At 36.7% G+C, this 20,178-nt stretch overlaps 1 protein-coding gene across 1 annotated transcript in view; it reads right to left on the bottom strand.

The window, feature by feature from the left end:
* Positions 1-1,986: 1,986 nt before the first annotated feature.
* GGT7 (gamma-glutamyltransferase 7) overlaps positions 1,987-20,178 on the bottom strand; it is a 31,988-nt gene continuing 13,796 nt past the window's right edge. Inside the window, exons 2-15 of the mRNA XM_034414010.3 lie at positions 19,120-19,346; positions 17,184-17,335; positions 15,118-15,235; positions 14,584-14,651; positions 13,064-13,137; positions 12,425-12,621; positions 11,363-11,450; positions 10,524-10,651; positions 7,956-8,044; positions 7,053-7,202; positions 5,956-6,073; positions 4,702-4,839; positions 4,332-4,431; positions 1,987-2,843 (exon numbers count right to left, since the gene is read on the bottom strand). Coding sequence (XP_034269901.2) covers positions 2,680-2,843; positions 4,332-4,431; positions 4,702-4,839; positions 5,956-6,073; positions 7,053-7,202; positions 7,956-8,044; positions 10,524-10,651; positions 11,363-11,450; positions 12,425-12,621; positions 13,064-13,137; positions 14,584-14,651; positions 15,118-15,235; positions 17,184-17,335; positions 19,120-19,346 — 1,811 coding nt within the window. The 3' untranslated portion in view covers positions 1,987-2,679. The remainder of the gene's footprint in view (positions 2,844-4,331; positions 4,432-4,701; positions 4,840-5,955; positions 6,074-7,052; positions 7,203-7,955; positions 8,045-10,523; positions 10,652-11,362; positions 11,451-12,424; positions 12,622-13,063; positions 13,138-14,583; positions 14,652-15,117; positions 15,236-17,183; positions 17,336-19,119; positions 19,347-20,178) is intronic.

The raw sequence follows: 20,178 nt of genomic DNA, 5'->3' as shown, positions 1-20,178 counted from the left end.
ATTTTTCTTTTCCATCAAGCAGGGCTGGCGTGAACCCCCTCCCCCTTTTTTAGTCTTTTTTAGTTTTTTAGTTTTAAATTGTCATTGAGTTTTGAATTGTTTTAAATTGGGCCAGTTATGTAATTCTTTTAACAATTTTAAATTTTGTATTGGCATGTGTTTTAGTTCTGGCTGTTCACCACCCTGAGTCCACTAGGAGACGGGCGGTATACAAATTTAAATAAATAAATAAATAAATAAATAAATAAATAAATAAATAAATAAATAAATAAATAAATAAATAAATAAATAAATAAATAAATAAATAAATAAATAAATAAATAAATAAATAAATATTCTAAATGCTACCTAAACAGAAATAGTTATATACTTAAAAATGTTCCCATAATAAACTGAGAGCAACAGCATAAATGTGAAGGAAAGAGTCTGTTTAGAATTGTCTTTAATTCTAATGATTCACAACTAAGCCCAGTGAAAACTAATTTGAAGGCAATTGTGGAATATATGTCTCTGTATGTGTACATATATGCATGTGCGCGTGCTCATACACACACAGACATACTTATACTTGCATTGAAAAAATCTTGATATAGCCTTACTGAACCAATAGCATCACTTCAAGGATGAATGCCTTTCCCATTCTGGATAGGGGCCTTCAGTGTCATGTATGAATTCTATTCTTATTCATTTTAGTTTATTTTATTTTTTTTAAATATTCCTGCTTTTTTCTGCATCTGTAGATGATTTTTTAAAACATCAGAAATATTGAGATTTTATTTCAGTATTTTTAAGCTATGTTACTAATGATTTAGATAAATAAAAAGTTTTGCAAGCATTAATCTAGTGCATGGGTGTCAAACTCGCAGCGTCACGTTGCCGTCACATGATGTTTTGTGACCTTTTTCCCATTCCCATTCGCGGAACTGGGGTGGGCGTGGCTTGCGTGTGACGCATCCGGCCCATGGGCTGCCAGTTTGACAACCCTGATCTAGTGGGTATATTAGGAGGAAGTTTGTTTAATTAGAACTCCACCTTAATGAAAGAGAGGTATGGTTGACAAGACATCAGCTGTAAAGCATGTAAAATTATAACTTACAGCTCATTGATTTTTTTTTATCCTGTTGCCAACTAGAGCCTTCAGATTGAGGCAATTTACAAACATTTCAAATAAACAGACCACCATAAGTCTACAATGAAACTATTCAATGTGAAATGACAATAAATCTGCTTGAGTCCTTTCTGCACATGAAATTAATTCACTATAAATGAAAATAATCTAGAGACCAATAATAGAGACCAAGAAGAAAAAGGTCCAATTTTCTGCAGGATAAAATAGCTTAGTTCATAACTCCTATCCACAACTGAATGATACTACATATTGGGTCAAAACATTTGAAGTGGCACCTTCAATGTGTTGAAGTTGCCAACCATCTACCATTAAGTTAATGTCATCAAGAGGATTATGAAAACCTGCCTTCTCTTCTCAGGGCAGAGAGGATTATAAAAGTTAATATTACTTGAGATATGAGTAAGAGCAGTTACAATTATTTATGTGTGTTGGTACAAATTACATTTGAGGACCCAGATTGTTGGGGGCAATATGCTGACTCTGTAAAACCGCTTAGAGAGGGCTGCAAAGCACTATGAAGCGGAATATAAGTCTAAGTGCTATTGCTATTGCTATTTCACTCAAAGGGAATTTTTGAGACTCTTATACATGAATTGAAAATAATATGCTTAATAATCGAGAAAGGTGTGAGATCACTAAAGTACCAGAAATAAATATGTTATTACAAAACTTTTTCTGCTTGATCCTCAAGATACTGACACAAAGGTACTCTGCATTATCAAAGTACCATTTTCTTTCTTCACTGATGAACAACAAGCACACTTGAATGATATGTGAAAATCCATGTTATACTGAAATCAGCTGTATATACTGTGTTAGCTGCCTGATTTACTCTAAGTTAGGCAAACAAGCTACCTTAAAAGAAAAAAAAGCGCACACATCTTTATTTCAGTATGTGTTTATCCATGTAAAGAAAACCATCAAGAAAACATTCTTACAAACAGCAAAACTGTTCCAGAGATTGAAGATGAGGAAATTTCTTAATTACTATCAATATCAGCCAATAGGCTTCCTCCCTAGATATATGTACGCATTTCCCATGCAAATTCAAACTCATGGAACTGTGTTTGATTGTTGGGGGGGGGGGTTATTAAGAACCTGGGTGAAAATAGATATATTCCTTGAACAGTGAATCTTCCACTAACACTGTCAAAATGGTACATTTTCAGTATCAGTTGTTTGTTTCTTAAATATTCCCTGTGCTCAATTTAGAATTATTTCACTGTGGTGCATCAAATAGTTGGACTAGCTATCAAAATTAAACTTATTCCCTGTGCTCCTATTTTAATAATGCCTGAGATTTTTATAACTCAAGATCATAATGAACAAAAATTCTAATTGTTGTGCTGTATCTTGATCAGGCTTCATTGTTTCAGTACAGAATTGCAGAGGGGACTATTTAGCAATGTAAAAACCCATAGAAACACCACTTGTTCCACATTATGGGGAATGATAAAGGAACTGTTTGGAAACATGCATAATGTATTTTGGGGGGAAAGCCTTTTTTTTTTTTTTTTTTTTTTTGGAGGAACAAATTCATCTGAGAGTTGCTATAATATTGTTGCTCCTGCTGCATCCACACTTCTTGGGTCTTTCACACCAATTATGAAATTGTTTGTTCTTCTGGCTCCATGAACTATAGAGAGGACCTCAACTTTCTTTACATGTTCACCTCTGGTTGTAAAATAGCTGATATCTTCTTCTGGAAACTCACCTAATAAGAAAGGTTTGAAAAAGTTATTTACATTAGAGCAATAATGCCCCATTTGAGTCAACTTGAAACATTTTGTTTTCTCAGGTACATAACGAAACAGTACCTTTCTCCCATTTTGCATCTAGAAACCATGTGAATTTGCAACTTATTTTGGAGGCACTTCCATAAGGTGGCTTTACGTCAGTCCAAAATCAGCACTGGATATATGAGGTCTCATGCCATTCTCCATGATTAGTAGCCAAGTCCATTCATTTCCTGCTCACTGTAGTGTATCTTGGATTGGCTACAGGACAGTTTTCCATGTAAAAATTTAAATTTGTGGGTGGGCTTTTTTTCTAACCAATAGGAACTCATGTCTTGGTCTCTATTTCCAGACTCAGGCTAACACATTTTTGCAGCAACCCCAAACAGCAACCATTCTGTTTCATGAACAATCAAATGCAAAAGGGGATATTAATAAAACTCCTTATTATGTGTGATGCAGGTGAGAAGAAGTTTGCAGTTTTGGCACTGGCAGTTGCTCAGGGCTGAGTATTCAACTGAATGTTTTGTTTCATTCTCTCCAATAGGCCAATGGGAGCAGATTAGTGTTCTCAATATTTTGAAACCACTGTATTTGGGATGAGTTTCAAAATGCCTTAGGGAGATTTGAGAATAAAAACAGTGCTGGTACAGAAGTACTCTCACTTTCATGCAGGTACTAGGGCCCACATCTTCTGCCATAGTTGCAAATACTAGTCAAGTTAACAAAAATGGTGACACACACACACACCTATGTCCTTTCCAGCAATTTATCATTAATCCTTCTGCTTGAGAAAGTTGCCTTCCTTTGCTTAAATGAAGGATGGCTTCTCAGCTGAAGTACTGTTGTGGGGGCATCCACCAACTCTCACTTAGACCAACTGATCAGATAGATCTGAGTAAATGCTGTATGCCTCTGTTTCACAGTAAAAAGCCAAAAGAGCTAACAAAGCCAAAGATTTAATTCTTCTCCATGTGTTGATAAAATAAATAGAAAAATGTAGAAGAAAAATGTTCCTAATCTTGGTTTTTTTTTTTTAAAAAAATGATCAGGTTATGAACATGTGAAAAAAAAATGCCTATGCAGTTGTTCTTTTATTTCTCCAATATAAAACCTCAATTTCTAGTGATTTCAGGGGGGAAAATCCATCAATTATATTGGCAAAAAGACAAAAGCAATTTATCTTTTCTTTAGAGGGTTTTTTTGGGGGGCTTCCTAGTCTAGCCTAAAGTGCTGGCAGTGATCTGCCATCTAAATACTGGCCAAGTCCATCCCTCCTTGGCTTTTCAATCTCAGTCTCTTATGTAGTCTATCATAAAAGAATACCCCTTCTTTCTATACTTGCATGTTATAAAATTTAACAGACCATGTCTAGCTGAGAAAGGCTGCAGAGTAGTTTTAGATATTTGGGAAAAAATTATTTGTGTCAGCATATTAAAGGAAACCTAGTAGACGTTCATACTTACTGTCAACTTCTAGAATATTTGATTGTAGCTGAGGGTGAAGCCGTCCAAGTGATAGACTCTCACTTAGATTTTTGTTATATGCCAAAACATTTATTAAAATCTGTCAGAAAGACATTCAATTATGAATGAATTATTCTTTAATTTTACCTTCAGTCTTGTCTACTGTTCAAAGGCTGAGCAAGCAACAAGCTCCCACCAGACAAACATACTTATAGTGGCCTATGCATGGAGATCCTTGTGGATGCACAAATCTGTTGTGTAATCTCTACACTTTACAGACCTGCCCTCCAATCCATGGGAATCATTGCCTGAACAAAGCAGTGATTTCTACTCCTATAATGAAATTATTAATCCTGTGTCCAGAACTTACCTGCATAATGCTGCTTAAAGCTTTATCTCCACCACTGGCTCCCAGGCACAGGTAAGTTCCACACATCCCTTCCGATGGCCGAACAATAGTGGGTAGTAAGAAAGACAAAGGCCGTTTCCCAGGTTGAATAAAATTCCTCTGCAGGAAAAAGATGTTATCTTCTAAAACACTGCTAAATATATCCTTTGGACCAGAGGTGGTATTCAGCAGGTTCTGAGCAGTTCTGGAGAACTGGTAGTGGAAATTTTGAGTAGTTCAGAGAACCGGTAAATACCACCTCTGACTGGCCCCGCCCCCATCTATTCTCTGCCTCCCGAGACCCAGCTGATTGGGAGGAAATGGAGATTTTCCAGTAACCTTCCCTTGGAGTGGGGAGGGAATGAAGATTTTACAGTATCCTTCCCCTGCCACACCCACCAAGCCACGCCCACAGAACCAGTAGTACAAAATTTTGAATCCCATCACTGCTTAGGTGTTTCCTTTGCTCTTCAAGGTTCAGTTTCCTTATGAATATTTAGAACAAATACCATTTTTAAAGACTAGATCAAAGTTTCTCAGTCTTGACAACTTTAAGTGGCTGAACCATATCTAGATAGACTCATGAATTTTCTATTTTTGTTTAGTAAAGTCTTAATTCTTTTGTTAACTAACTTGTATGGCTTCTGTGAAGTAGATTCAACTTTGTCTAGCAGTCAGTTTCAATAATATAAGGACTCTGAATGAAAATTATCCTTGCTAAAAACTAGCAATAGTAATAGCAATAGCACTTAGACTTATATACCGCTTCATAGTGCTTTTACAGCCCTCTCTAAGCAGTTCACAGAGTCAGCATATTGCCCCAACAATCTGGGTCCTCATTTTACCCACGTCGGAAGGATGGAAGACTGAGTCAACCTTGAGCTGGTGAGATTCGAACTGCTGAGCTGCAGCTAGCAGTTAGCTGAAGCAGCCTGCAGTTCTGCACTCTAACCACTGTGCCACCTCGGCTCTTATATCTACATTTACATTCCATCAATATTTTTATTAAATCAAGTTCATTTATTTAGAGGGTTTATTAAAATAAATACAACCCAATGATTCTTTAAAAATGTAAGGGATCTAAAATTATAAACGTAATAGAACATTGCTTATGTTCTACTCATTAATTAATTTAATTATCTCGGGTATACATACTCGAGATGAGTATTGAACATACTCATATATAATTATTCCTGCTTTCAGTTTTTGTCCCGGAATAATTTTATAATTTATTACCAAGCTGGAAGAGGAATGGTCCTCTGTTTCATTCATCCAAGAAAAATCCAACATCTGACTGTTTAGAAGGATTCCTGAAGAAGTCATTATTCCACTTCCAAATGGCCGATTCAAGGAACTGAAATAAAACAGAAAGATGGTTGGGCCTGGAATTCAAGTCTTCCAAATCAATCAACTGTCCAGTATTTTACAACTGTATACATCATTTTAGCCTGTCCAGAATAAAGAGTTCTTACAGATCACACCTGAGTTCAATCTTTAATATATTATGTAACTTGATCCATTTATGGTACCACTCTCCATACATTTCAAGAAGTAATACTTGTTTGGTTCATCCTGAATCATCCAACAATCAATTACCCATCAATTATTTGTATTCTAATATTATGAGAAAGGGATAATAATAATCTGCTCCCTCTCAATTTTCTTTACACAATTCATTCTCTCATTAAGCATTGTTTTCATTTTAACCAAAAGTTCTAATAACCTTTTCTTTGCAATATTTTTAGACTGCAGATTCTGCAGACTAATTACAAAATCAGATCAGTATAACATCTCTAAATAATTATAGTTCTCATGCATTTAAAGTGCATGAAATGTTTAAATTATATTTTTTCTGTATGTTATCCCAATCTACCACTGCTATAATATTTGTTTTAAATGGAAAACAACAACAACAACAAAGAGTTCTGCCTCAGCCGGTGGCAGCAGATGGCTCATCTTATCTGTGCTTAGAAGCTAAAGCAGGGATGGTTTGGGTTAATATCTGAATACAAGACTTCCAGAGAATATTAGAGCTATTGCTTAGACTGGGAAGACAGAAAACCACTTCTTGTTTTTCATATTTATCCCAAGAAGACTACATGAATGTGCATTTGCAGGGATCTAATGCTGAGCTTTAAAATTAAACAGAACAGTACAGGAACTTTCCCCATCACAGATTGATACGAGATTATCATAGTGGCAAGTTTATTTTTAATCCATAAAATAGGGGTATCCTTTTTCACAGATGCCTGATATTATCAGTACCACGATCACAACCCAAAATCCTTTTCCTAGTTGGAGGTTAATCGTTCAGAAATTAGGAATCCTTTTACCTTACAACAGCAACAATGTAATCATCAGGTCCCATGACAAGGACTTGGCTCGCCGAAGGGCCACTTTCAATAGAGAAATGTGGGATGTGAAGATCAGAGGGAAAGGCCTGGGAATCAATCTGCTGATGCAGGAAATTGGCTTTAGATTTACTGCGAGGAGAAGAAAAATCAGGGAAGAATTATCATTTGCCTTGATCTTTGCTCACCAAATATATAGACATTTGGTCAAACAAAGGACAGGATACTTTTTAAAAAATGAAACTACAAATAAATAAAAATATAGAAACAATAAGCAATAGCCTTTAAAATGCTTCTCAGTAGCCATCTTTAGATTCTAAAAGCCTGCATTTAGGTATCAGAGGCATCACCTTTTTCCAAGAGTGTCTACCCATCCAATGTTGGGATTCAGAGGAGCTAGGATACTTAAGAAATATTTGTGATAAAACAGGAAGAAACAGTCTTTAATGAATGTGGATTGAATATAAAAATACACGAATAAGTTGAAGAAGTGCATTGAGATGGTTTGACATTTCATAGAGAAAATGATTGAGAACTGAGTCACAAAACAAAACTATAAAATAAGGGTGAATAGTTTAGAGCAATAAGAAATCCAAGAAACATTTTGTTGGATGGAGCAATTGAGGTCCTTAAAAAGAGATGTAAGAAGTTTAAAACTCCAAAACAACATGGAAATCAATAGATAGACATGGTGGAAACAAGAATAGTTTGCCAGGATAACAAGATTGGGGAGGTATAATGAATTGTATTGTCTGACATATTTCGTTTTTTCCATCTCCTGCCTTAGTTTGTTTGACTTAGTCTTTCTTATTCCTTTTCTGCATTTAGCATGATGAAAAAAAATAATATCAGTATAAAGAATGATCATCAGAAATTGAAACTTACCTCATCATATCTTCCACACTGTCAGAAATGGATGCATCATAGAAAGGATCTCCCAGACTGCTAGCTAATGCCAGCACAACCTTTAAGGTCTACATAGAATAAAAAGGGGGGGAAAAACAGAATATGAAGATGGTTTTGAAATCTCTCTCCAGAGAGAGACAGCCAGGAGAATGGTTTCTTTCATTCCCTCTACAAAAGCCAAAAGAGTGGCTTCTATTATCTGAGAAAGATGTCTTACTCTTCTTAATAACTTTTCTTACAAGATCCCCATAGGTGCTTGAAATAGCAGAGTAGGGCTGGAAATTTAAGTGTATCCATTATGTGGTGGGTCTCTGTTCCTCAGGTACCCTGTTGTCCTTCAATATAGTGGAAGCTGCAGTCCCACTGTCAATGTTAAAAGAAGGCTCAGCCACTATTCCTATATGTGGAATGTGAGAGGCCTTCCCTCAGATTACAAAACTCAGGCCATTTTTATTTCCATAATTAAAACATTTTGGTTCTTTGTTAAAAATTAATGGTAGGCACACAATATAATTAATTTATATTATGGGATGGGAAAGAAGTTCTAAAAACCACTGTCCTTTTCACTGTTTCCACTTTGACATACCTTTTTAAGATTCTATATGTGTGTGTGCAGGGGTGGGTTCTACATACCTTTACTACCGGTTTGTAAGGGGGCCGCGCGCGCAAGTGCAGAAGCATTTTGATGACGTCGGGGTCAGTGGGTGGAGCTTCCCACCGGTTTTACTACCGGTTCTATAGAACCGGTGTGAACCTGGGGCAACCCACCACTGTGTGTGTGCACATTCACGTATGTACGCACACATGCAACATTATTATTGACTCCTAGTGATTGCCTGGACTAATCCCTGCAGTTTTCTTGGCCAGATTTGAGAAGTACTTTGCCATTGCTTGCCATTGTCTCCTTCTATGGGCCTAAGGTGTGATTAGAACTCCTAGCCTCCTGATTTCTAGCCTGATGCCTTAAGCGCTACACAATATTAATATCTGCTATTTGTATCTTTTTTATAAAAAAAAAACAACTTTGGAAGCAAATAACATTCTGTTCCAACTCCAGATTGTGATCAATATTTATTGAAGTCTTAAAGGAGCGGAATTGAAAGATGATTCAATCTCAGGTCCAGTTTGATACTTGAACACCTAATTTACTTGAATATAGCAGAAATATACAAATCGTTGTCTAAAATGTATTTATTCATAGCATTTTTAGAGGCCAGGTAATAAAACTGTTAGCAACTATGTTAGTCTGTTTCAATAACCACAGAAAATGCTTTGTAATTCTTAAATACTACATGTCACATCTGTTGTGAAGTAAGTATACATGGTCTAAGAATACAAGTTGCATTGGCTATAAAAACGTACATTGCTATGAATATTATTGGGTATGCTGAAAACAATAGTACTTCTCTTTGACTTAAAGCCAAGAAATGCTTGTTCTGTAATAAATCAGTGATTGTTCCTACTATATCACAATGCTAGTTCAGTGTATAAAATTGAAGAGAAAACACGCTCTCATGTGTGGCCTAAGGCTACAGAATCGAAGTTAGCACTATTTTCAAATTGATCAGTTTTACAGTGAAATCTTCATCTGAATTTCTTTTATTAGAATGTTTACCTCCAGTTCCTAAATTTTATTATTTTAAGTATCACATTGAAGTCTATTAATTATTTTTAAAATGCAGTTGCCAATATCAGGCATATATCAAATTTATGTTACATAGGCCATTATAAAAATAAGTATTCTTTAGGCATGGTATAGAAAATCATTTGAGACTGATCATAATTGTTGCAGGAACTTTCCCAGATTTTTTTAGTAGCCAAATTTCAAATTATTTCGGTAGATGGCTGAAAAAATTTAGAAGTTTTTTTTTATTTTTAAGCCACAGAAAAGATGGAATTGTTATATTTCAGTTACAGTGTAACTGCCACAAGGAGGTGCTTTTAGCTAATACGTATGAAAGGATTGTCTCATCTTCCAATAATCAGGAGATAGTAAAGAATATTAATTCACGAATTTTCTCCTCAAAAAATTTGCAGTTTATATCCACTTATTGTAGGTTATAATGTTATGTAAATAATTTATATTAACAGGAATAATTATCCTAGTTTTAAAATAGATGAACATTTTCAAAATGGGAATTAATCAGGGTTCAGGAATCTGTAGCTCGTTGTACATTTATAAGCCAAAATCCTGTCATTAGAAGCCACTGGCCATATTTCTGCCAGTGAAATACATTGAAATGCATTTTCTAGATCCTTTTTATAACTTCGCATGTAATTCTATTGGATATATTTATATGGAAAAGTATTTGAAATAAAATTTAATCAGTTGGTTTTTAAACTGTACAAACACTATGACTCCATTTTCAAGAGCAGACACTCTTAAGTTCATGAAACATTAACTTGCAAAAAACCCCATCCTATTTATTATACCTTACTTGCAAATGGCATGAAACAGTATAGTAAAGCATTTTATATATAATACAAAAAAGAAACAAAGTCTTATGACAACTTTAAATCCAAGCAATTTGGCTGAGCAGGTCTTACCTCTGTTATCCAATGAAGAATAATTTCTCTGCCTACTTGACTGGTAATATTAAATCCCTCAAGAATGTTTAGGGCTGTGATCAAAGCAGGACCTGTATGTGGAGGCGGTGGACTCAGAACAAGATGTCCTATTCAAGTGAAAGAAGGAAAAAGCCACAGGAAAACTGGGTTAGACTAATATGACATCAAGGGCAGCTTCACAGTGGAGTTCAGAACAATTCACTCAGAAGAAAATCTCATTGAGTTTGCCAAGTTTGATTCCTATATAAGAAAACATTACAAGCTTGGTCTTGCGTTTTCTCAAACTGTTATTCTGTTATGAGAAAACTGTTTTAAAACAAATGTTTTGAAAGCAAGTTGTGACTTCAGCAGGAATGACATGGTTACCCAACCTCAGATAAACAGAGCATTGTCTTTTGATTAACCTTCAGAAATAAAAGGGACTTTAGTGTTCTTTATGAAGAGTTGACTATCTACTGTTAGTATGCAATGGTATTATTCAGTAATATATCTATGTAGTAACCTGAGGCTTTAGCTTATGCCAATGGCATATTTCTATGCCACCAATAATTATGGTTTCAGTCAAGGGCCAAAAAACTTCTGTTAAAGTCTCCCAAGTAGGGTTTGGGAATACCTGATTATTTCTCTTTTCAGTTTTTATGGATATACAAGGCTTAGTTTTTATTCTGTTCTGTGAGCACTCTGCTAATTTATAAACAAATGCAATCCAGGTTTCTGTTTTTTTCTAAAAAGTAGCTGTATTTCCTAAATTCATTTTAAAAATGAAAATGTAAAGGATGTAAGAAATAACAGCAGAGGTTATAGAAGGGCCTTTTTACCTTGGTATATTGTATGAACTGGATTTTCAACCAACACAGTGTAGTTGCTAAAGTCCTCTTCAGACAAAGTACCTCCAGATTTAAGGACCTAGTGAGAGGATCACAGTGGTATTACTTCCAATGCATTGTCCTAGTTTAAAATAACTTTTAAAATGGCTAAGCAACTACAAAACAATGATCTGAATCTTCCAGACCAACCAAATATCATTTTATTTGTAAACATATTATAACATGCATATTTTGGTATGTTGAAGGAACAGTTTCAGAGGTGGGTTTCAGCAGGTTCTGACCAGTTCTGGAGAACTGGTGCGGAAATTTTGAGTAGTCCGGAGAACCGGTAAATACACCTCTGACTGGCCCCGCCCCCATCTATTCTCTGCCTCCTGAGTCCCAGCTGATTGGGAGGAAATGGGGATTTTGCAGTATCCTTCCCCTGAAGTGGGGAGGGGATGGAGATTTTACAGTATCTTCCCTGCCATGCCCATCAAGCCAGGCCCCCCAAGCTATGCCATGCCATACCATGCCATGCCATGCCATGCCACGCCACGCCGACCAAACCACACCCACAGAACCGGTAGTAAAAAAAATTGAAACCCATCACTGAACAGTTTCTATACAAATTTATCAACAGTTGAAGAGAATGAGAAAGAAGAGAAATCCTAATTTTACATAGGTCACCCTGTTCATATTGATTACTGCCGAGACTTGTTGGGCCTGTCTAATGAGTGCATTCTAGAATACAACAAATATTCCCTTTTAGCTAAGAGGGGGTTGATAGTGGTTGACAAACAGGCTTTTTCCTCCATTACACATTTTTTGGAATACTAGCGAAACCTTAAAATGATTCTTGAACAACTTGCCAAGTGACAGCCTGAAACTCATTGTCCCAGATTAATTTAAATAAGAATCAGAATTCTCTGCAATTATAGAGCTTATATGTTTAGTTTATTTGCTTCAGACCTTTCCATAAAAAATGCTCAATGCCGCTAACAAGAATATCACTCACTCATACATATACTCAGGCATACAGACAAATGTACATAACAGCAATGAATGACTCACCTCTGAAATAATTTCTTGTGTCACATTTCCACTATAAAAAGCAGACACTCCTCTTGATCCAATCAAGTCTAAAAGAGCTGCCAGATCTGGTCTTCTCACAAACATTCCCGGCAACAAAGGTTGCCCATCAGGAAAGAAGATTTCTCTGAATTTTTCTGAATGATTGTAGTGTTCCTTCATTTCTTTGATAGCCATTGCTACAAATGACAGAAATAACAAAAGAGTAAGCATTGCGTTATTAAAGCTTTCCAAACCAACTTAGAAATAGAGGAAAATTCTTTCTAAAACCACTTGTAGCCTGTTACACTGAATATATCTAATATTCTCACTTTTAGGTACTTCTGGTTTCAAAAATAAGTTTTTTCTATTTTTCTATTTTACTCCCTAAAGTGTTTCTGTAGCTGTTGTGGTGGGGATGCTGGCTTTGTGTTGTGTAGCTCCAGCTGAGATCCTGGCACAAACCTGAAGGAATCTCTGCCATCCCCTTGGTGCCAGGTCTAGATATTTGACCTATCTAGAAATACTGCAGAAATACTGCACTGGCCATACAGAAATACTGCAGTGGCCAGCATCAAAAAATGTGGCATTTCTTGTACACAGTCTAGCTTCACCATACCTTTTTTCTGGAAAAGCACTCACCTAAATCATATGTGACATTGAATCCATCTTGAGCTATGTCTGCAACAAGGCCCAACAACTGTCTCCATGGCAGCCTGGCAAAACAGAAGTAATGGCTTGACTTGACCGTCTTCAACTCATCAGGAATATAAAATCATACTGAAAATGTTACCAAATAATTTTAGCCAGAATTTTTCAATTTCATTTTATGTAGAATCCAAGTTTATTTGTTGTGGTTTCTGCTGTTCAGAAGATGATATACACAACTAACTGTTGACGGATATCAAAACATAAATACAGAACAGCAATTACAATGGAGTACACAATTTTTGACCAAGTTCATGTTTGATCCTTCATGCTTAGGCCTACAATTGATAGGTAGTAACAATTGATACTAATATTGGAAGAGGAGGAAGAGGCGAAGGTAAAGAACAACAAAGAACAGGAGGAGAAGCTAATTGGAGGCCAGAAATAGCCAGGACAAGAATTAAAATTGAGTTGATTAAATTTAAATTTTTTCAATATAGTTAATAAAATTATTCCTTGAACACATTGTCCAAATGTTGCATTTTCAAGGGAAATGAACAGAAAGAAGAAAAGCGAAAGTGGCATGAGTGTAAAGTCAAAGTAGAATTGAAAAAGTGTGGTAATAAGAAGTGAAGGAAATTAGGAGAAGACGTCTGACAGAAAATCACAACTTCTAGGACCTCTGCCAAGAGCTACACTTCCAAAAATAGGTCCAAATGTAAAAAAATTAGATTAAATGTGATTAGGCTATTGAAAGAGAGTTAATATATGTCCTCCCTACAAATTTAATAAAGATCTATCACATTAAATGAAATTTCCTAGCAACTTTTAGAGGAGATCTGAAAGCTACATCATAGGATCTGAAGCCCACACAAACTCTTGGAGACTCCCATTGTGTACCCCTTTGGTATTTGAAAACTGACTGGTCCCTGATATGAAAGATTTTGATTATTAGATTACAGGCTTTTCAGAGATATGATCTCATTTCTTTGGGCACTTTAGCACAGCAAACATGTCTGTCCCATTCACATTTTATTTTTGCATAGTATTATCTCTTGATAGGTAAAGATAAAGGTTCCCCTCACACATATGTGCTGGTCGTTCCCACCAGCGCTGCCCAAAGAGGTCTCCATGATCATGTGGCCGACATGACTAAATGGCAAAGGAGCACAGAACAAAGGTGGTCCCTATTTTTCTACTTCATTTTTTACGGGCTTTCAAACTGCCAGGTTGGCAGAAGTAACAGGAACTCACCCCATTACACACTAGGGATTTGAACCGCTGAACTGCCGATCTTTCAATCAACAAGCTCAGCGTCTTAGCCACTGAGCCACTGTGTCCCTGATTAGCTCTTGATAGATATACATTAAAAATTGCATATGAGACATGGATCTGACTGCTTCCATTTATAAGAGGAAATAATCCTTGCACACGGCATATTGTTATTAACACATACTTCATCTTCCAGTTGGTACTGAACAATGGAGTGCATCCGCATGACAAATGTTCTTTACCTCCCATAAGACTGATGTGCTTCATAGAGTCCTTTGATCATTCCTGGAACACCCACCAAGAGACCCGGCTGGATAAAAAAAAAGGGAAGAATGTAAGGAAAGAGTCAGGAACTTTAAAAACATTGTTTTAAATGGAATCTAACTTTTAAATCCACTTTTTAAAAAACCCTGTTTATTCTTTTAATTTACTTAATTTGTAAAGCCATCCATTGAACAATAATTCAGAATGATTTTACAGTCAGATGAAATGAGTAAATAAAATTAAACTTTGAAACATTCAAATAAGAAGCAAGAAGATAAGGTACAGAGAAGATGCAAATTCTTTAAATAGGAGTGAAGCCCATGAAAAGGGTGAATGCTGTTAAAAATACCAGCAAAGTCAAAAGAGTCTCTATCAGAGTAGGAAGATAAAGCTTTATTTACAGCACTTTTACTAATTCAGTGACGGGAAAAAAAGGAAATGACAAGAGATGAATGGAGACCTTTACCAAGCAACTCCTATTCATCACTTAAATAATAAAAGTAATGACCCACCTTTGTTTCCCAAAACTTGCTAAGTCCCTCTTCTTGGATGTTGAAGGGGGCGGTTTCTCGGAAATCAACAACCTGGCTTTCATTCTTCTTGATATCATGAACCAGCATTACCCCTCCACTGCAACAGTGGAATCACAAATCAGTAAAACTTACACTAAGAATACTTTGTCACCTCCAGAATGACTTTTTCTCAGCTGGGCTCCAGTACAAAGAATCTACCCTTTGTAGTTCAAGTAGCAACCCAAGACTGGTGGTACCCTCCTGTACATCCTTTTCTTGGAGATAATGACAGCTCCACTCATTTTTCTACTGGTTGCCTTATCAATGTCATTCTGAAGGAGTTCTCAAAATAATGCATTGTGAAACAGCTGCAGTGGCTGCAGACATGCACCACAGGCACCTTGTAATGTGCTGAACTGAGAATCCTTCCAATGATGATACATGGGAGACAGATGCATTCGGAACACAATGAAAAGACAGCTGGGATAGTGGGTGGGGAGAGCAGTGAATGGCGCTTGGCCTTGGCCCCAGTTTGACATCTGTCTTGGTTTGATGCTCAAAGCAGCTGTTTCATTTTACCAAATTAGGACTGGCAGTGCTTAAACATTCAAGAAAGAATATTAGAGTAGGCAATTCTGGGATAGATGTATAATAGGACAATCTGTTGTAAACTAGCTTTCTATTTCTTCTATATCCGAGCTATGCAAATTTAATCTGAATAGATTAAATTGAAAGCACTTACCTCTGCTGCAGAATGGATTTTAAAATGTACAGGAGTCCAGTACATTTAATAAGAAAGAATAATAGAATGCTTAAAGATAACAAATGCAATGTGAAAATAACTTTTTTGAACACTGTGTTGATGTTTTTGCTTTAAGAGACTCCTGCTCTTCAGGTTATTATTATACAGGTGAGTTGTAGAAATAGGGCTAATATATGCTTCTCTTCTTAAACCATGGCTAGTATTCACTCTAAATTATTAGTCCAGTCTGTAAGAAAAGGAAGTTTAAATTGGCTTTATCTTGGTGGATTATTTTTATTTCTCTATTCTCTATTCTTAAGTGCGGTGGATACCAAACTGGATTTTCCAGTTTAAACAAAAGTTCTCTCAAATCCCAGCTGATGGGTCATTATCAGGTTACATAATTCATGTAATTATATGCCTTAGAGCTTCCTGGTTTCCAGCCATTGAGACCTTGAAATCTCTCTTGTATAATACCTAAAACAAACAGCTTGATAATTGATGGGAAGCAACAGCTATAGGCAATATGTGTTGCAGACAAAAACAGAGCTTCAAACACACCATTGTGGCCACTATCTTAACTTTACCATACCTTGTGGACATCCCTGACACCATGGCAACAGTCACAAGAGCAGTTAGGAATACAAAGGCATCCTGGGCTATACTAAAACATTGGAGCAATGACCATTCAAAATTTGAGGGGCTGTCTCAATTCTGGTTGGCTTCATCTGGTTGGCTTCATCTCTAGCCAGAAGATGGCTTCATAGAAAAAAATTATAACCACCAATCTACCCAAATTAGACTCTACTCATTAGATCAGGGGTCTCCAGCAAAGCTGGCTGAGGAATTCTAGGAGTTGAAGTCCACAAGCCTTAAAGTTGCCAAGGTTGGAGATCCCTGCATTAGATGACTTCTCTAGATAAGCCTCTATATTGTTTAATTTGGAAAAAAAAATCCAGCAGAGAACTTTTTGGAGGTATAAGATTTCTCCACAATGTCTTGTAGCAAAATCTATTCTATACTCAAGATTTCAGAGCCTTTCAATCTAAAGGCTTCTCTTTGAGCAACAGACATTAAAATATAAGACTGCCATTCAGAAAGTATGTATTTCACAAGATTTTCACTATTGCAGAACAATATATTTCATGTGGGAATAAACAGGAATTGTACTCGCATCAGTTGTCAGAACAGCATAGTCTTTCATTGGTCACAGAAATTCACTCCCAAATGAAAATGAAACCTGGGGGGGGGGGTTTGTTTATATGAATGTTTCTCTTGGTAAAATGACAGCAAATCAATAAAAGAGATCCTGCTGGGCACCTACCCGCCAATGCCAGCTGTGTGAGGGTTGATAATTCCTGAGCATAAGGCTGAGGCAATGGCTGCATCCACTGAGGATCCTTGCTTATTCAGTACGTCAATCCCTAGGGCAGTGCAGCGAGCAGCATCAGTGACTACAGCACCCTGGTGGAATATCTGTCAGAAACCACATGGTGAGACAATAGCTACAAATGCAACTGACTGAATCATTAGAAAGACCCCCACAATCCTCAGCCTTAGACTTATCCAGTCAATCATCAGGATGGCTCCATGATAGTACATTTAGGACATACATGTCAATTGTGGGTTATAGAAAGGTAATGACAGTTTACATAGCAATTATATAGTTTCAAGTAGTGCAGTAGTCAGTTAATGTCTCTAACTTACTGATTAAGTTAAATTACTGCCATGAAATCCTTGACAACTCTTAGCAATCACATGGATGCGTTCTGTCCTATGCGAGAGCCCTATTTTAATTCTAGCATATTTGGGGCTATAGTGAGTATCTAGATGACCATTACATGTCAGCAAAGAAATAGAGAAAAATCTAATGCTTTGCAAATACTCTACCTAGTGGTGAAATCCATTTTTTTTACTACCAGTTCTGTGGGCGTGGCTTGGTGGGCGTGGTGTGGTGTGGCTTGGTGGGCGTGGCTTGGTGAGCATGGCAGGGGAAGGATACTGCAAAATCTCCATTCCCACCCCACTCCAGGGGAAGGATACTGCAAAATTTTCATTCCCTCTGCACTCCTGGGGGAAGGATATTGCAAAATCTCCATTCCCATCCCACTCTGGGGCCAGCCAGAGGTGGTATTTGCCAGTTCTCCGAACTGCTCAAAATTTCCGCTATCAGTTCTCCAGAACCTGTCAGAACCTGCTGTATTTCACCCCAGACTTAGAAGTGGTCCAAAATTTTGCAACCCAGATACTAGCCCAAATTTATATATTGGTGTTAAGATCTTTTATAAAAATATCTTCACACTTATTGGCATCTTATTTTTCTGTTATAATATCTATGGAGGGATTTCTTATAAAAAGACCTCATTCTGGATCTCAGAACATTTACCAGTATAACTTTCATTAATCATGGAATTAATCTCAGAGGAAGTGGGGTTTTATGGTGATGTCTCAGGCACCGGCCAAATACAGATCTGTTTAATTTAGCAAAGACACATGTCTTCAGGTCATGAAACAGAAAAAAAATGTATTTAATGCCATAAAATGTCAGGAAAATTATAATGCAAGGGAAACACATACATATTTTATTAGAATTGGCCATGTTACCTGGTGTACTCTATAATAAGAAAGTAGCACAAGGAAAGTAAGACTCCCATATGCAAGAGATCTCCTTGATTTAAAAGTCCGTTATGATACACCTTGTTAAAGATTAATTCACACCATGGAACACTACTAGCAAAAATAGTAACTTGTGAAATACTTATATGCATTTTATTGATGCATCCATTTATCCCCTACTTTTCATTATTAAAAATCCCAAAATAAGATACAAAGTAATAAAAAAAAACTGCAGGAAAAGCAGAGGAGAGAGAGAAAAAAACATAGAATTCAGCATAAATTCAGCCTACATTTGGATGACCATGTAGCTTTGCTAATGCCAAAGCTTACTGGTATATAGATCATTCCTGACTATGACAAGGAAGAGAAGGGAATTCTATTAACAGGATTCAAGGACATCTTTCCTTGAATTAATAAATAAGAATCTTAGTAACTTCAGCGGCCTCAAATCAGCAGCTTCACTACATGATCTCAGTAAAGCAATTCCTAACTTAGCTTTCACTGAACTATTGCTTGCAGAGTTATAGTTATTTCTTCATATAATACTAGAAATCATTGTTATATATGCAAGATATGTTCTTCCGACCTCAACATAATCCTTCTCAAAGGAAGAAAAAAACAAACAATCCAATACCTCTTCTTACCTGGGGATCCCCAAAGTAGATTTGCATGATTAAGGCCACCGTGACTCCTGTAGCAAACGTTAGGCAGGCAGTGATGATCACAGTCAGACCATCCTGACGACAGCTGCAGTCCCCAGAGAAGGGGTCCTTGCTGGTCTCCCGAAGTGGTGAGACATCCTGGCTTCCCATTTCCGATGAAGAAGAAGGCAGGCGCTGGAGGCGAGCTGATTTAAGGAACGAATCTGGGTCTTCAATCACAAAAGAAAACCGTATGTGAAAAAAGTGCCAAGCAGGAATGGGTTTGTGTTCATTTAAAGCATATCCAATGAGACACTTACATTGCTGCTGCTAATAAGTCCCAATAAAACCACTGGTTTTTCTGCTTACTTGAGTTTTCAAGAGTCTTTCTGGCTCAGGTGTTACAGAGTCAAATTACATATAATTCTCACTAATTCTCGGCAATCTTAAAATAGTGTTGAACAATACACAGAGAAGGGGACTAATTTGCACTTTGGAGTTTACTACTTGGGCTATACATTTTTTACTCATTGAAGTTATTGTCATTTCTGCTGTTATGTACTTATATTACAAATATGTCCCCACAGCAAATAGCAACCCCTGGTCCATCTAATCCAGAAGTATGTCAACTGCTCTACTGTAGTAGTTTCCCAACAAATGGTCTTCAAAGACATTCACACTGCCATCAAGGCTAATAACCATTGATCTCCATGAATGGGTTAACAATTGCTTTTGTAATGAACCCAATCACTGATCTAGCTATCTCAGTTTTCCCATATTCCTGAGTTTTATTATTCAGTTCCTTAGTTCCAAAGAGCATAGGAAAGAAGATGCTAATTCACAGAAGTCACCATCCTGTTCTTCTAATTCAGGCAACCCAAATTTGGTGCCCTCAAAAAGGCACTGATCACTATAGTAAAAGTGCCTGAGGTGATGACAGTTAAAATCCAATACCTCTGGAGTGCATCAGATTGGGGAGGATTATATCATATTAGAGCAGGGGTGTCAAACTCATGTCATCATGTCATCATCACATGATGTATCGTGGCTTTTTCTTTCCCT

Source organism: Pantherophis guttatus, chromosome 3 (genome assembly GCF_059756535.1).
Source record: "Pantherophis guttatus breed Tessera chromosome 3, ASM5975653v1, whole genome shotgun sequence".
NCBI lineage: Eukaryota > Metazoa > Chordata > Lepidosauria > Squamata > Colubridae > Pantherophis > Pantherophis guttatus.
This window is presented reverse-complemented; position numbering and strand designations above follow the sequence as displayed.